Here is a 17,134-nt window from a genome sequence, read left to right as displayed (position 1 = left end):
ACCTTCATCCTAAGAGGACATCTCAGGAGGAAATGCTCTTCATCTGGAAGTGATGTGTGTACTACTACTGCGACTCCTGCTGCCGCCTGCTACTCCTATAGCGCATGCAGGCATCTTGAGGCCGAGGTCAATTTAGAAGCACTGGCGGATGGGAAGTGCTTGAGACAGTGTGTATTTCATACTATGCAAGCACTATAGGGAATTAACAAAAATATGGAAGCCATGATTCCCTCAAGAATCTTACTGTCTACATTCAGTCCAGTTAGTAATACACACACACATGCGCGCGCGTGCACGAAAAAAAAGCTACAAAATGATTGCCAAACAGTATATCTATGTTTGTGTTCATTAGAGTAAGCTGGGATGATTAAGGCAAGATTTTAGATAGGCAACCTTAAAGGACAGGCTGGATTTAGATGAGGACAATGAGAAGAGGAAGTTACAGTACTCTAGAAAGGAGGATTTATTCTGAACCAGTGAAGGGGGGAAGGATAAAATTTGGTAATGAATTACAAGGGCTAGGAAGTGAGTTTGACACAAACTTACAGCTGAATGGGAAGAAAGACTTTTCCCTCTATCGTCGATAGCTAGGTCTATGAAATAATGGGCATATTAACAGGAGTAAAGGTATACAAATTATCAATTTTTAATTTTACATGCATCAGGGTCACCAGAGCCAAAACCCAAGTGAATACCCAGAGTGTGATGAGATTTGAGAGCTGATATTATGTCTTGATAGGGGAAAATACGTGCCTCGTAAAGGGGAAGTACGGGAATTTTAGGAAAGATGAATTGGCCCCCAGAAGAATAGATGGGAGATATGACAGTTTGTGACCAAGTTTTTTGAGTGTCCTCTTCTGTGATAAGATTCAATCTTCTTTAGTTGATGAAACTCCCAGGGAAGGGATTTAGGACAATAAATTCTGTTTGGAGGATCTGTCTGTAGGCAGATGGGAGTTCAGAGAGCCTCCCCTGCATTTGCTCTTTTTCAAGTGGCTTTAGCTCCAGATAATCCATCTGCCAAAGAGACATCTTCCACAGCTGGAAGGAAAAATCAGGCTGGTAAATTTCTCTACTACTAAAATTAGTATTCATTGTTTTTATGGTGTCTGGTCATTTCATTGCCTAGAATGAATGTACCTGTAAAGGAATTTACATCAAGAGACACAATAATGCAGTCTTTAATTGATCCGATAGAAGTGTATTTTGTAATCAGTTCTGTTTTCCTCCCCAGAATGAGAAACCTTGTAGATGGGTTTGAACACTAATTTGCATCCTAATATCCAATTTTCCCACATACCCTCATTCTCTTTAGAATTTTCAATCTTTTGATAAGGGATGACAACTGGCTCTAGGGAGGTTACAGTTTCACCTGCAGTGAAATGGAAAATCCCATTACCAGTCCCCAAGTCCCAGCAGCTGTGATATTAGAACTGGTAAGACCATGAGAAGCAATTTTAAAAATCTATATAGTCGGGGCGCCTGGGTGGCGCAGTCGGCTAAGCTTCCGACTTCAGCCAGGTCACGATCTCGCGGTCCGTGAGTTCGAGCCCCATGTCAGGCTCTGGGCTGATGGCTCAGAGCCTGGAGCCTGTTTCCGATTCTGTGTCTCTCTCTCTCTCTGCCCCTCCCCCGTTCATGCTCTGTCTCTCTCTGTCCCAAAAATAAATAAACGTTGAAAAAAAAATTAAAAAAAAAAAAAATCTATATAGTCTTTTGCACCTTTAGCTGTCTTAACTAATTGGTTATCAATTTTTTCTTTAATATTTTGGACTCTGATATCTACTTGAAAGGTTTTCTGTATCAATTTGTAGTATTTTCTGATTTTTATAAGCTTCTTAATATCAGTCACATCACACCTCTACTGGTTCTTATCAGCAGATTGTACGATAATTAACTCAGAACAGAATTGACTGGTAGGTAAGAGCTGGGATTTCAAAACAAAGCCATTACTTCTAAGTTTGTTTCACATAAATTAATATCATTTGTGAAATTAATAGTTTCACCATATCAATACAGAATAGAGTAGGCTGCTAGGTATTCCAAGTATAATGAAAACTTCTTTGTAATTGTAATGGATTTTTTTTTTTTTGTATTGGGGCAATAATTATATAAGACTTTATGGGTCATAAAAGGAACCCAAACAAACAGTAAACAACAAAAACATTTTTTATTAGATCTAAGGAAGTGCATTTTTTGTTTCTGTTAAATGCTTTCAAAGGATACCAATTTAGTCAAGCTTCATTGTTCAAAGTTAATTAAAATGGAAAAATATGGCAATTTGTCCTTTCTTTGATAGTTGACAGCAAACATATGTAGAAAAGATAGTTGTAACTTGTAGCTCTGTATTTTCCTTGTTTAATTGATCTGGTAATAGAGAAACTTCTTTTACCATCCCTCCACCCCCCTCCCCCCAGCATATTTAACTCAATGAGAACATTCATTGGTTATTTCTTGGGTAATACTATTTTATAAATGTCAACATGATAGTTTTATGAATTCTTAGACTATCTCTCTGGCTGTATTCTCTTAATAGTATTCACATACTCCTTGCTTAGGTTAATATACATCATTAAAAAATATTTTTTGCTGTTCTTATTTTTTCCTATTATCTCATTGTCTGCACTCCCTTTGCGCTTGTCTAGATTTTGATTGCAGGTTGTTTTGGGGCAAGTAAGACGTCTGCTTAATTTTATTTGGAAGAGAGTTACATGGAGTGTTTAGAACAGTGTTTTCACGAATGTGGTAAAATTAAGTGGTAAGATACTTTTTTCATTTTTTATTTTTTATAACCAATATTTGTTGGGCATCTGACAATGTCTACTACTATTTTTAGTTACTTCTATTTGGAAACACCATGCTTTCGTTGTGAATTTGTCTCAAAAAGCGTCTTTTCCCCAATGACAATTACCCATTTCTGTTGTTGGCCATTTCTAAATACTTACCAGAGTTTTGTTTCGTTTTCTTTTATAGCCAGCAGTCGGCAGAGGACCTTGCCCGCGTACCCGCCAACTCCACTAGCAATATCTTGAATAGGCTATTGGTCAGTTATGATCCCAGGATAAGACCAAATTTTAAAGGTTTGTTTCTCCCCCCACCAAAAGTCTTCAACCTCTGCAGTTTAAAAATTATTTTACCTGTATAAAATCATTTAGTTGTGATATTCAGAACAATAAGATGTCAAATTGTCATGTTACTGTCCTGTGATGTGCTTAGACTTAGAGCAACTTAATGACAAAGGTATTCTTCAAAGATAAGCAGAACATTAATTCTAATAGTTTCATGTGGTTCCCAGTTAAAAAAACAAAAATAGGTATAGTGTGAATTAACAATCAACCTCTGTCATGGGTTTTCTAAGTAGTACTTCGTATTCTTAACCTTAGTGATTTAAACTTCAAGCTCTGGATGCAGTCTGGATTTCATTCACAGACACCAATGTTATAATTTGTAGAAAAGCTTATATACTCATTAGGGATGGACAGTAGTTCCTATATGTATTTAGATTATTTCAAAATTTTTGTTAGCATTAAACGTTGATTAAAAATTCCCTCTACTCTTTCACTGGAAAAAGATGGCCATATGGTTTTAAAAAACACGTTAACTTTGTGAATAAGAGTGACTATGCTTTCTACCACATAGATTGCTTCTACTCCAACAGAATATTACTATTTATCACACCTTTCAAGAACCAAACTATGCTTTCAATAAAAGTCACGGAAATATTGTTTAGTTGTGCAAATTTTCTTTCTTTCCTTCTTTTCTTTTTTCTTTCTTTTTTTTTTTTTTTTTTTTGTCCTTTTGATGAGTTAGGAAAAGCTATATGAAAAGCTCTCCTCTGAAAAACTGTAATCCTTATTGCCGGCTAAAGACAGGTATTAATGTAGATCAGATTAACATTATAAGGCTTGATATTTTTTTCTTCTTCCTTTACAGAAAAAAAAAAAATGTCTGCAGCTGTTTCTAGTCAACTGAAGTTATACAACTATGTTGTAAAAACAGGGTTTTTTGTTCATTACCAGAACCTATTCAGTTACTTTCAACAACAGCCATGGTCTGGGTTGTCTCATGTCTACCATATATTGATTCACCACCTGTTTTTCATCAGTCAGTGGTTCTGTGGCTAAAAGGCTAAATTCACATTTTCCCTTTGTTAGCCCAACCAGCAGCCCACAACGAATAAAAAGAAAAAAGAAAAAAAGCAAGCAAGAAAGAAATTTGCAACATTATACCTTAATTCTCACTCCATGAACTTTCAAATTATTTTCCAACAGGTCAGGCAAAAATCTTTATAATGATTCTGTTATATGTCTGCTTAACTTCACATATTTATGAATTAAAAATAAAAATATAATAATTGTAAGTAAAATGTATTGAATACTGCTTTCTAATTCAAATAAGATTTGAAGTGATTATCAAAATGCAAAAAGTTAAAACATTTTGAAAATGGTGCTTTTTAAAGAATAATTTACATTTTGTTAAGGTATATGCATTAGCTCAATTTAAAATTTCTTTAAAGGTAAACAACTTACTCTGAGTCTCTACAATTTAAGAGATAAGTATGTCTGAATAAATAACATGAGAAAATACAACTTAACTCATTTTTATTTTTATTATGATCCCTTATTTAGAAAAATATGTTAGTAGCAATTGTGAACATGGAATATTGAGACCATAGATTTAAATTTTTATATCCCATGTGGATTGGAAAAAATATAAAAATCAAGTGCATAAACCATTAAAATTTGAAAATTCTGACCAAGTTTTTTATAGTTACTAAATATATTCTTAATTTTTATTCACAGGCATTCCTGTTGATGTTGTAGTCAACATTTTTATCAACAGTTTTGGATCCATTCAAGAGACAACAATGGTAAGACTGCAGTTAATTTAATATTTTTAATTATCAAAATTTTAACTAGAGAATAGCAAAACTAATATTAAAACTGAAAAATAAGGGCACCTGAGTGGCTCAGTCCATTAAGCATCCGACTTCAGCTCAGGTCATGATCTCACCGTCTGAAAGTTTGAGCCCTGTGGCATCAGCACAGAGCCTGGCGCCTGTTTCGGATTCTTTGTCTCCCCCTCTCTCTCTACCCCTCCCCTGCTTGCACTCTGTCTGTCTCTCTCAAAAATAACATAAAAACATGAAAAAAAACTGAAAAATAAAGGGGCACCTGGGTGGCTCAGTTGGTTTAGCATCTGACTTCATTCAGCTCAGGTCATGATCTCATGGTTCGTGAGTCCGAGCCTGGTGTTGGGCTCTGTGCTGACAGCTCAGAGCCTGGAGCCTGTTTTGGATTCTGTGTCTCCTCTCTCTGCTCCTCCCCATCTTGTGCTCTCTCGCTCTCTCTCAAAAAATAAGTAAATGTTAAAAAAATTTAAAAAAAAGCTGAAAAATAAAGAATAACTCTAAGGCAAAATGCATGCTTCCTTCTAGTATAAAATATCCAAGTTCCAAGGTTTGTTACATCAATGATTTCAGTGCCTATATAATTTTGCAGTTCAAATGTAGCCTTAATGTTAGTTAAAACTTACGGACTTGAAAGAATTAATATACTCACTCTGAGCAACTAATTGGTTACCACCTGGGAAAAGCACTTCTGCAATGTATTCTGGAGCAACATTTATTTCCTAGTATGCTTATCTATGTGAGCATTAAAAATAAGTGTTCACAGTTTATTTTTCTTCTGGTTTCTTGAGGAGAATCTTCATTTCCTCTGTTGTGCTAATATTGTGATGTTGGGATCAGAGAATTGTAGAAAGCAAAGAAGAAAATCAATCTTTCTAAGATATGGCAGCAGAGCTCCCTAAAAAACTGACGTAGCGAGGGGAAAGGTCAAGGAAAAGCAAAGGAAGAGCAGAAAGTAGTGACAGGCAGGCTCCTGTCTTGAAAGGCACGGAAAAGAGTTTGGAGGAGTGGCTGTTATCCGTGATGAGTTGTATTGCAGCTTCCATGAAGTACTTTTTTATTAGTAGGTTACTAATTAGCAGATTACATTAGCAGATTTCCTGAATGATGTGTGATGTAATTCCTCTTCAGCTTCTTAAAAGACATTCAATAAAGTCTACTTGCTTTTTGATGTTTTAGAATATTGGATTTTGCCCTTTTTGAAAAAACACATGCCGAAATGCTGCTTCAAATGGGAGAGAGAAGGCTCAAGTTTTTTTGTATTTTTTGGAGATACTTATATTTTTATTAATACTTACATTTTTATCAATATAGTATATATTCCAGATTGAAAGCCTAGTAATAGATAAGGCGCAGTATAATTTTTCAGGGAATATCTCACACTAGAGAAAGAGTGATTTAAAATATGTATTCCATTATTCCTCAGGGTAGCACAGTATGTTATAAAAGCAACTGTGTATTGCATTTAATTTATGACAACTGTTTTTATATCTAATTGCAATGAGAATGTTATTTATTTTTTGTAGAAGCATGTATTTAGCCCCTGAATAACTTATTATTTTCTTAGCTGATAGATGTTTTTGGAGAATTATTCAAAAGGATATTTTGGAATCAAATTCATTTACTTCCAGTGACCTTTTAGTTCACCTAAATGACAGAAACATACAGTATGGATCACTAGAAGATAGCTGTGGAATAAGATACAGACTACTGTTCAGCACTCAGGAGACAAGTGTAGTTAACTTTAACTGAAAATGTGGTTAGTCTGTCTAAGCACTTCACTCTGCAAGAGTAGATGTTATTTTCCCAAGGTGAAACTTTAAGAGGATCTACGTAGTGTCTGTGCTCTCCTCTGTACCCTCTTTTGTCTTTTGTGGCATCGTTGCCCTAATCCTAAATCATCCCTGAAAGATATTCTGGCCTGTTGGAGACATTCCTACTGTATCTTGCATTCTGGGACAGCTAATGCAAGGAAATTTGTTCTCATTTGTATAAAGGCTACCATGTGTCCCAACCCAGGAGGTATCATTAATATATCTATGCTTTAGTAATTATCGAATGCCCTCCAAATGTCAGACACCTAAACTTCTCCAGGTCCCATCAGTAGTTACTTGATTGTATCGGGTTGAAAACACCTGGGGAAAAGGGATGCTAGAAAAGGGAGAGGAACTTTCTTACAGAATATTTGAGGATTATAATAAAATATTGCATATTTATAATGTATCCTCTTGTTGTCCTCCTGCTGGGATTCATCATGGTAGCTAGCCCAGAGTACTTCCTGCTGGAACCGGATTCATCCAATTTTCATCAGGGAGTCTTTGTCCCTCCTATTTATCCCTGATTTCCATCTCTTATCTTCTAATCAGAGCCCTTTATGACTATTCTGACTCACTTGGTACTTTCTTTTCAAACCACATCTTTCATCTCTATCATCTGATAGCTTCTTTGCTGTAACTAAATTATTTTTGTGTGTTCTTTTATTCTCTAATGGACTGTAAACTTCTTAAAGGCAGGAATAATGTATCCCACTTCATTTTCTCCAAGATACGGGAGACAAAAGGTGCTCCATAAATAGTAAACCTATAAATAATTTCTTATATTAGCTAATATTGATTGAATAAATGAACAAATATTCTGCTCTTTGCCTAGCACAGAGTCAAAGTAGTGTTAAAACAATTGGCAGGGCAAATGTAATTAATAGACTTATGTCAAGCACTTATTTGATTAAGTAACAGACTGAAATAGGTTTTTATTGTAGAGCATTGATTTTGGAAATTTTGGAGACCTTTATCCAGAGGAGCCAAATTATATATATTTGCTGGATGAAAATCAATCTGCCTTTCACTTAGTGTTGTGTAAACACAGGCTAAAGTTTTGCTCATTGAATAGACTTAAATATTCTGCTTTATTATTATTATTATGTTTTGCTTTCAGCGATGTTTATTTTATACATCCCCATAAAACAGTTTCCTAAACATGTCTTTTGAGACTGTCATATTTTATAGATTTGGTCAGTCTTTTCAAAAATAGTGCCCTCATACTTTGTTCCTTCCAAGTAGGGAAAGTCACAAGGTATTATAGGTACATAGATAACTTTAAGGTGTCATCTAAGGAAAAACAAGGTCTAAAACAAAATTTGTTCTTTGTTACTAGATGCAAACACTGGTCAGGAATAATAGTGATGGACTCAGGAGAATAATTTAAAGGGTATTTTGGATGAGAGGATATTTCTTTTTTTTTTCCTTCCAATCTGCCAGGGTGGGCTTACTTTATTATTATTATTGTTTTAGCTATTAATGTATAATTGACAAAAATTGTAAGAGATTTGAAGTGTATGTGATGATTTGATATATGTCTCCACTGTGAAAAGAGTCCCCTCATCAAATTAATCAATACATCCATCACCTCATATACTTATCTTATTTTTTAAAGTTTTGGTGAGAACATTTAAGTTCTACTTTCTTAGCAAATTTCAGTTACACAAACAGTGTTTTCAACTATAGTCACCATCTTATACATTAGATCCTGACCTTATTCACCTTATTCACTTTATAACTAAAAGTTTGTACTCTTCTACCAACCACACCCCAAGCCCCTGACAACCACGTTTCTACTCTGTTTGTATGCCCTCCAGGCTCATCCATGTTGTTACAAATAACATACTTTCCTTTCTTGAAGGATGAATTGTATTCCATTACACACACACACCCCACATTTTTTTGATCCATTCATCCACTGATGGACACTTAGGTTGTTTCCATACTTTGGCTGTTGTCAACAATGTTGCAGTGAACATGGGAATACAGATATGTCTGCAAGATTATAATTTTATTTCCTTTAGATATATACCCAGAAGTGGGATTACTGGATTTTATGGTTGTTCTATTTTTAATTTCTTGAGGAACCTCCATACTGTTTTCCATAGTGGTGTATATACCAGTTTATGTTCCCATCAGCAGCGTACAATGGTCCCCTTTATTCCACATCCTTGTTGGTATTTGTTACCTCTCTCCCCACCTTTTCGTTTAAAATAATAACTAGAGAACATATTTCTTAGCAACAAAGCAAACGAAAAAGTGCCCTAAAACAAGAGGTTGGGAAAAAAGAGTATTAGATTTGTCTAAATACAGGATGTATGTTTATGGAAACAGTATGGTGCACAGTGTGCAAGCCGTGATAGCAGACAGGCTTGTGCTTGAATACCTGAATGTACTTGTGTTGAATACACTTGTGTTGTGTACCTGATGCGCTATACCCTAAAAAGAGTGAATAAGTTACAAAAATAAAGCAACAGTATTTCGCCTGGCATATTAGCTCTCAGTGACGGTGACTCGGGTTGTCAAGCATTTTCAAATTATGTACTGTTTCACAATAGAATCGCATCTTAAAGGAAATGCTAAAGAAAATGAACTCTTTATAAGTTTGTTAGTAGCCCCATTGTAAAGTTGTGGTTTTGTTTATTAATAGCTGCCTAGAAATTTCCCCTACAAAGATATGCTGAAATAAAGGAGCTCCTAAAATTTAGGAAGCTTCAATATTGCCCAAAGCTTTTCTCTATAGTTCAAAGCTTTCTACCTCAACTGGCAGTTTCTTGTTCCAGAAGGCATAATGCAGAACACAAAGCTCAGGGGTGCGTGTAACATCAGTAGCTACAAGTCAGGTGGCAGACAGATGTAGGGCAGCTTCTGAAAGAAGGCAACCCAGTCCTTTCTTCCAACAGATAAAGTTGATTATCGAAGAAGCAATCGGGGTTCCAGGCATTCACATTGTTGTTGGGAAATTTTAACCAATTCCATTTGGCAACCATTTCTTTGTGCTTGTTTGTTTAACTCAGATGCTAACTATTGCTGGCTAAACTAAAAGTAATCTCACATTGATTCACAAGCCATAATTGTGTAGTGAAGGAGAAATTACAGTCATATTAATATTCCTTAAGATCTTTCCATGTTATATGCCCCTACAGCTTGTTTTACGATCCCATTTTGTAGCTCAAAATTCTTATTTCTCATTTCGATGTGTTTATTTGCATCCTACTACCTCATTTTTTTTTGTAAAATATCATAATTAATACTACAAGTGGTATTTCCTGACATTAATAGTAACATCACCAAAATTGTCAAATAAATGTAATCATCCTAATTTGAAGTTCTAATTTTATCAGTGTAGATGCCACTGCTTGGGGCAACTGGAAAAGGAGCATTCAGAACAGTGAGAAGAATGGTTTTTAGAAGCCAGGTGACGTCTGTTCTATGGTTATGTTTATAATATTTATTGGTTTTTTTTTATTCAGTTCTTACCTTTGGCTTAAATCACTGGGATTTTCATAATTGAAAATGTGAACTATTACACTTGTGGGGGAAAAGTTGGGTATTATGGTTTATTGTAATAATCTATACACAGACACTTCACCTCATCTGAGACATGTAAGCGCTCTTTCATGGAAATCAAAGCCTGTTTATACAATCCATATTCTTTCTTTGGTTTAGTCATGCTTCATAATTATATTGAATTATTATTGCACTATAACTCATGATCCTGTCAGACTTTCTGTGCCTTTCTGCTGTATGACTTTTTATTTGTCTTAATAATAGACTTCAGCTCTTTTTGAGCCTATCAGGAAAAAAAAAAAGTCACATTTGGGATCTGCTAAAAGAGCTTAATTCTGTTTTATGGCAATGATTTATCTTTGTTGTTTTAAAAACAGTTTTGTATATTTCCCTTCTATATAGAGATTTACATTTTTTCCTTGAAACTAGTCTTAGTTTACTATTCCTTTTATTTTGTTGCTTTGATTATTAACTTTCCAACATTAATTCATTATAGAATAAAATTAGACATATGTGTTCCCATTTTTTTTTCTATTTTACATCTTAGATACACAAACCTTCAAAAGGTTTTATATATATTTTTTACCTCATATGATCTACCTTTAGGTTTGTACCCTGTGGTAGGAATAATGTTCCTCCAAGATGTCCATGTCCTAATCTCAGAGTCTGTGGATATGCTGTTTCACATGGCAAAAGAGACTTTGTGTGTGTGATTAAAGTAAGGATCTCGAGCTGGGGAGATTATTCTGGTTGTCCAAGCAAGGCCTCTATAATCACCAGGGTCCTTAAAAACAGGAGGCAGGAGGATCAGAGTCAGTAGTAGATGCAATGAAACCTATATGAACTTGGAGTAATACAAGGAAGTGATGTATCATCAGTCAAGGAACATAGGTGCCCTCTAGAACTTGAAAAAAGCAAGGAAATGGAATCTGTCCTCAGAACCTCAGAAGGAGTCAGCCCTGCAGACACTGTAACTTGGGTCGTGTGAAACTAATTTTGATGTTCTGAACTCCAGAAGTGTGAGATGATAATTGTGATCTGTTAGGCCACTAAAGATTTGGTAATTTTCTTACAGCAGCAATGGGAAACTAAGACACATGCTGATGAATACTTTAATACAGTTTTTCTTCCCAAATTCTGTTGGAGGATCATCCCAATTACGCTAGGTTCTTTTGGTATATGCAGCCCAGCAGACTGCTACTCTCATGGAGTTTTGAGTTCAGAGAGGCACCACAGTACCACCTAGCAGGCACTCCTAATATCCATGGAATATTGGAATAGGACTAGAAAATTTTAAATATTCATAAGGTGTTATTGAACGCCATTTAACTAAAACTTTTTAATAAAATTACATATTGAGAAATATTGCTAAAATATGACCTAAAAAATTTTAGTGGCATTTTGTTAACTTGTAATTCCTACACGAAACATCTAACCTCACTAATGACTAAATTTAACCCTTTTCAAACAGCTTTATAACAGCTTTGTTGACAGAACTTTAGTTATTATGCTGCCAGATGCTATGAGAATTGATCTCCTTTATTTCTTTGAATGCTCAATTTGTATTGTAATGTAAAGACTACCCAAGAGTTAAATTAAAGATTGCATATGTGAAGGCTAGGTAAAAATCAGGACTAACCAGAATAGCTATCCTAACAATAATACAAAGTATAAAAACTTTTTAAGTGTTAAAATATCAATAATGCAATTCAACCAGTTTTAATGTCTTGTTGTGAAGTGTTTTATTGCCTTGAAGAAATAGTTGAATTTGGGTGTTAATTGGGACTGAAAATTTTGGAGAACATCCATTTTCTAGATAATGAATAATCGTATGCTCTTTGGAATGAACAATGAGTAGTATTTGTCACCAAGTTCTTTAAAAACAATTAAGTAATTTTCCACTGATAAAAGAAGTCTGTTTCTGATGGGAATTTTTCATTGCAAAACAAACGATAAAGCTATAATTATTGTGATTGAATAATTGAAAATGAAAATAAGTAGGTTTCAAAGATAGTTATCTTAATATAGAGCATTGGAAATGCCAATAACTAGCAATTATTTAGAAATGCCCATAAAACATTCACCAAAGCAACTAATGAGCTTTTATCTTTTAATGAATGTTAAGCTCAAATTATTAATTTAAACTGTAAAATTTTAAAACATTCTTAAAAGATATATAAATTTGCTGCAACTTGGATTGAATCATAATAATATGTGGCTACATAGCTAACAGAAAAACATCGTTGAAGTACTTTCATAATGAGATAATAAGATACAATGACCAAGACTGATACAACAAGAAAAGCAATTTCCAATTTTTCAGTGATGCTTACTGTAATACAACTCTAGAGTACTCTAAAAAATAAAATTAAGAAAAGGATAACTGTAGAGGCTTGAGGATTATGTGGTGTGTTGAGCTTACAACAGAACAGTTGAAAGCAAGAAGAATAATACAGGAGATGCTCAGAAGTATATTTTAGTACTGTGTCAGGATTTGTGACCTTGAAGTAAATTATTGTTAAGAATAACTGTTGGTTGATCAGCACAGTACAGAACAAATTGAATGAGTGACACTATATGCAGAATTTTTTTGAGGCAAAAATTTTATTAATAGGTATTACCGATATTATAAAAGGATAACAGCAGCATAAAAGATATATCCTAATAAGGCAATGTGCTTGTTTAGCCCTTAGTATAGCCAAGTGCAGAATATATTACCTCACTTAATCCTTATAAAAATGCTATCTTTGTGGGTATATTTTTGTTATCCACATCTTATAGACAGGAAACTTTGTCTTCTGTTCAGTTCTTAATCCTCCATAATCTTGCTTTTACCATGTCACTCTATTAAAATGCTTCTGCTAAAATTTTCAGGGGCTTCCTCATTTGCTGAAAGTGTGATTATACTTGAACTTCTGTGACGTCTACTGCTGTTGACCTTCTCAAAGTTTGTGCCTGTTTGGGTTGGTGATGAAATCACATTCTCAGGGTTTCCTTTTCTCCTCAGTCTTCTAGCCTGTCCCTTAAATGCTTGCCTTTCCCAGAGCTTTGTTAGTTAGTTTGTTTGTTTGTTTGTTTGTTTTTTGCCTTGCATTCCTACTATGATTAATACTTTTAGACAAACTCTTCATTAGTCTTCTTTTTGTTGTTGTTCTGTTTTCAAGATTTATTTCTGCCATAATGTGTACCAGAATTTCATTCCTTTTTATGGCTGAATAATATTCCTCGGTGTGTATGTGTATGCAGGCATACCTTGTTTTATTGTCCTTTGCAGATTTTGTCTTTTTTACAAATGGAAGATTTGTGGCAACCTGCAGTGAGCAAGTCTATCGGTGCCGTTTTTCCAACAGCATTTGCTTACTTTCTGCCTCTTTGTCACATTTGGTAATTCTCACAGTATTTCAGACTTTGTTACTATTATTTGTTATGATTGATGGTCTGTGATCTTTGATGTTAGTCTTATAATTGTTTTGGGGCATCAGAAACCATGCTCATAAAAGATGACAAACTTAATTGATAAATGTGTGTGTTCTGACTGGTCCACAAACCAGCCATTTTCTGTTTCTCTCCTTGTCTGTCCTTGGGCCTCCTATTCCCTAAGATACACAATGTTGAAATTAGGCCAATTAATAACCCTACGATGGCTTCTAAGTGTTCAAGTGAAGGAAGAGTCGCATGTCTTTCACTTTAAATCAAAAGCTAGAAATGATTAAGCTTAGTGAGGAAGGCATATCAAAAGCCAAGATAGGCCAAATGCTGGGCCTCTTGCACCAAACAGCCACATTGTGGTTGCAGAGGAAAAGTTCTTGAAGGAAATTAAAACTGCTGCTCCAGTGAACACATGAATGATAAGAGAGCAAAACAGCCTTATTGCTGATATGAAGAAGGTTTTTGTGGTCCAGATAGATCACACCAGGCACAATATTGCTTTAAGCCAAAGCCTAATCCAGAGCAAGGCTCTAACTCTCTTTAACTCTGTGAAAGCTGAGAGAGGTGAGGAGGCTGCAGAAGAAAAGTGTGAAGCTAGTAGAGGTTGGCTCATGAGGTTTAAGGAAAGAGGCCATCTCTATGACATCAAAGTGCAAGATGAAGCAGCAAGTGCTGATGGAGAATTTGCAGCAAGTTCTCCGGAAGATCCAGCTGAGATAATTCATGAAGGTGGCTACACTAAACAGCAGATTTTCAATGTACACAAAACAGCCTTCTATTGGAAAAAGATACTATCTAGGACTTTAGCAGCTAGAGAAGAGAAGTCAATGTCTGGCTTCAAAACTTCAAAGAACAGGCTGACTCACTTGTTAGGGCCTAATGCAGCTGGTGATTTTAAGTTGAAACCAATGTTTATTTACCATTCTGAAAACCCCAAGGCCCTTAAGCTTTATACTAACTCCACTCTGCCTGTGCTCTTATCAGTAGCACAAGAAAGCCTGTATGACAGCACCTCTGTTTACAACCTGGTTTACTGAATATTTTAAGCCCACTGTTGAGACCAGCTGCTCTAAAAAAAGGTTCCTTTCAGAATATGACTGCTCATTCTCAATGCACCTGGTCATCCAACAGTTCCGATAGAGATGGACAAAGAGATTAACGTTGTCTTCATACCCGTTAACATAACATTCATTCTGCAGCCCATAGATTAAGAAGTAATTTGGAACTTTGGGGTGCCTGGCTCAGTCGTTTAGCGTCCAACTTCGACTCGGGTCATGGTCTCATGGTTTGTGAGTTCGAGCCCTGTGTCAGGCTCTGTGCTGACAGCTCAGAGCCTAGAGCCTGCTTCGGATTCTTTGTCTTCCCCTCTCTCTGCTCCTCCCCCACTTGTGCTCTGTCTCTCTCTCTCTCTCAAAAATAAATAAACAATTTAAAAAAAGAAGTAATTTTGAACTTCAAGTCTTATTATTTAAGAAAAACTTTCCTCAAGGGTATAGTTGTCATAGATAGTGATTCCTCCATTGGATCTGGGCAAAGTAAATTGAAACCCTTCTGGAAAAGATAGTGTTTTAGATGCTATTAAGATCATTGGTGATTCCTGGGAAAAGGTCAAAATATCAACGTTAATAGGACTTTGGAGAAAGAGATTCCAACCCTCATTAATGACTTTGAGGAGCTTAAGACTGCAGTGGAGGAAATAACTGTAGATGTGATGGAAATAGGGAGAGAACTAGAATTAGAGGTGGAGCCTGAGGATGTGACTGAATTGCTGCGACCCCATGATGAAACTTTTGGATGAGCAAATAAAGTGATTTCTTGAGATGGAGTCTCCTCCGTGAAGATGCTGTGCAGATCGTTGAAATGACAACAGAGGTTTCAGACTAGTACATAAGCTTAGTTGTAAAGCAGCAGCATGATTTGAGAGGATTGACTCCAGTTTTGAAAGTTCTTCTGTGGGTCAAATGCTATAGACAGCATCTTGAGTTTCAGAGAAATCATTCACAAAAGGAAGAGTCACTGGATGTGGCCAACTTCATTGTCGTCTCATTTTAAGAAGTTGCCACAGCCACCCCAGCCTTCGCCAGCCACCACCCTGGTCAGTCGACAGCCATCAACACCGAGGCAAGACACCCTCCACCGGCAAAAAAAAAAAAAAAGATTATGACTCACTGAAAGCTCAGATGATGGTTAGTATTTTTTAGCAATAACATATTTTTTAATTAAGATGTGTACATTGTTTTTTTCAGACATACTGCTGTCACACACTGAATACACTACGGTATAGTGTAAATATACTTTTTATATGCACTAGAAAACCAAACAATTAATTTGACCTGCTTTACTGCAGTATTTACTTCATTGCTGTGGTCTGGAACTGAACCCGCGATATCTTCAAGGTATGCCTGCATACCACACTTTGGTTATCCATTCATCTCTTGGTGGACACTTGGGTTGTTTCCACCTTTTGACTATTGTGAATAATGCCGCGGTGAATCTGAGCATGCAAGTATCTGTTGGAATCTCTCCTTATGGTTCTTTTGGGCTTATACCTAGGAGTGGAATTGCTGGGCATATGGTATTCCTATGTTTAACTTTGTGAGGACAGACTATCATTGTTGAAAAGTTAAATATGTATGTAGAGTGAGGACATGTTAGTGATTTATTGAAACTCATTAGTGAGGGATCCAGTGGGATAGTAAAGCTGCTTCAGTGGAGACTTCAGGAGCTGGTAGTGAAGGAATGAATGCTGAAATTAGACTGCTAAATTAGATACAGATTGTTAATGTCTCACAGGGCAATAAAAACATATTATTGGTGGATATCTTTTCTACCTGACATAAAACATTTGCATCTACACCAAGCAAAAATCATTTGCAATTTATGAACCAGCTATAGGTTATATGATTTTATGGCATCTGGGCCCGTAACCAGTAGAAAATGGCAGTCAGACAAAGTTACATTTTCCTGGAGAATCCTATGACCCTTTAAGTGGGCTTGTTAGACAATGTTTCAGCATGATATTAAAAAGGCAAACAACAGCATTTTTTCTCTATTTCCAGATTTTATTTTACTTTACCTCCTTTTCCCTTTTATTTTGTTTATACTATGTGTTGCATTCAATTTTTTTTGTAGCTTCATCTTCGTACCTACCTTTCTTAGGATGAATTACTTTGTTGGAATTTGTTTACTTTTCTTTAAATTTTGATATATATTGCCAAATAACCATCCAAGAAAGTTTTTAAGTTTATTTTGCTATCTGTAGTGTAGGAATGTGCCAGGTCTCCATGCCTTGTGAATGATAAATATGATTACTCATCATCCTCATTTCCAATTTCATGAACAAAGGGAAACAATTGAATCTTGTTTTTTTATTGTGTTCCTTTTCTAGTGAGGCGGAACATATCTTCATGTTCATTGGCTCTTCTTAGCAGACTTCGCTATTGGGTTTTCCATGAGAAATGTTACTTTC

At 35.5% G+C, this 17,134-nt stretch overlaps 1 protein-coding gene across 2 annotated transcripts in view; it reads left to right on the top strand.

Annotated features, from left to right (window-relative positions):
• GLRB (glycine receptor beta) overlaps positions 1 to 17,134 on the top strand; it is a 96,341-nt gene that overhangs the window by 34,183 nt on the left and 45,024 nt on the right. Inside the window, exons 1-3 of one of the 2 annotated variants that reach the window (XM_086704004.1) lie at positions 1,337 to 1,436; positions 2,974 to 3,080; positions 4,803 to 4,870. In XM_086704004.1, the coding sequence (XP_086560130.1) occupies positions 4,868 to 4,870 (3 nt within the window). In that variant the 5' untranslated portion in view covers positions 1,337 to 1,436; positions 2,974 to 3,080; positions 4,803 to 4,867. Of the gene's footprint in view, positions 1 to 1,336; positions 1,437 to 2,973; positions 3,081 to 4,802; positions 4,871 to 17,134 lie in introns of those variants that run through there. The other variant, XM_086704003.1, reaches the window with a different exon arrangement.

This window comes from Puma concolor, chromosome B1 (assembly GCF_028749965.1).
Source record: "Puma concolor isolate L17-30 chromosome B1, mPumCon1.1.hap2, whole genome shotgun sequence".
Taxonomy (NCBI): domain Eukaryota; kingdom Metazoa; phylum Chordata; class Mammalia; order Carnivora; family Felidae; genus Puma; species Puma concolor.
Note: the sequence above shows the minus strand (reverse complement) of the source record. Positions and strands in the feature narration are given on the sequence as shown.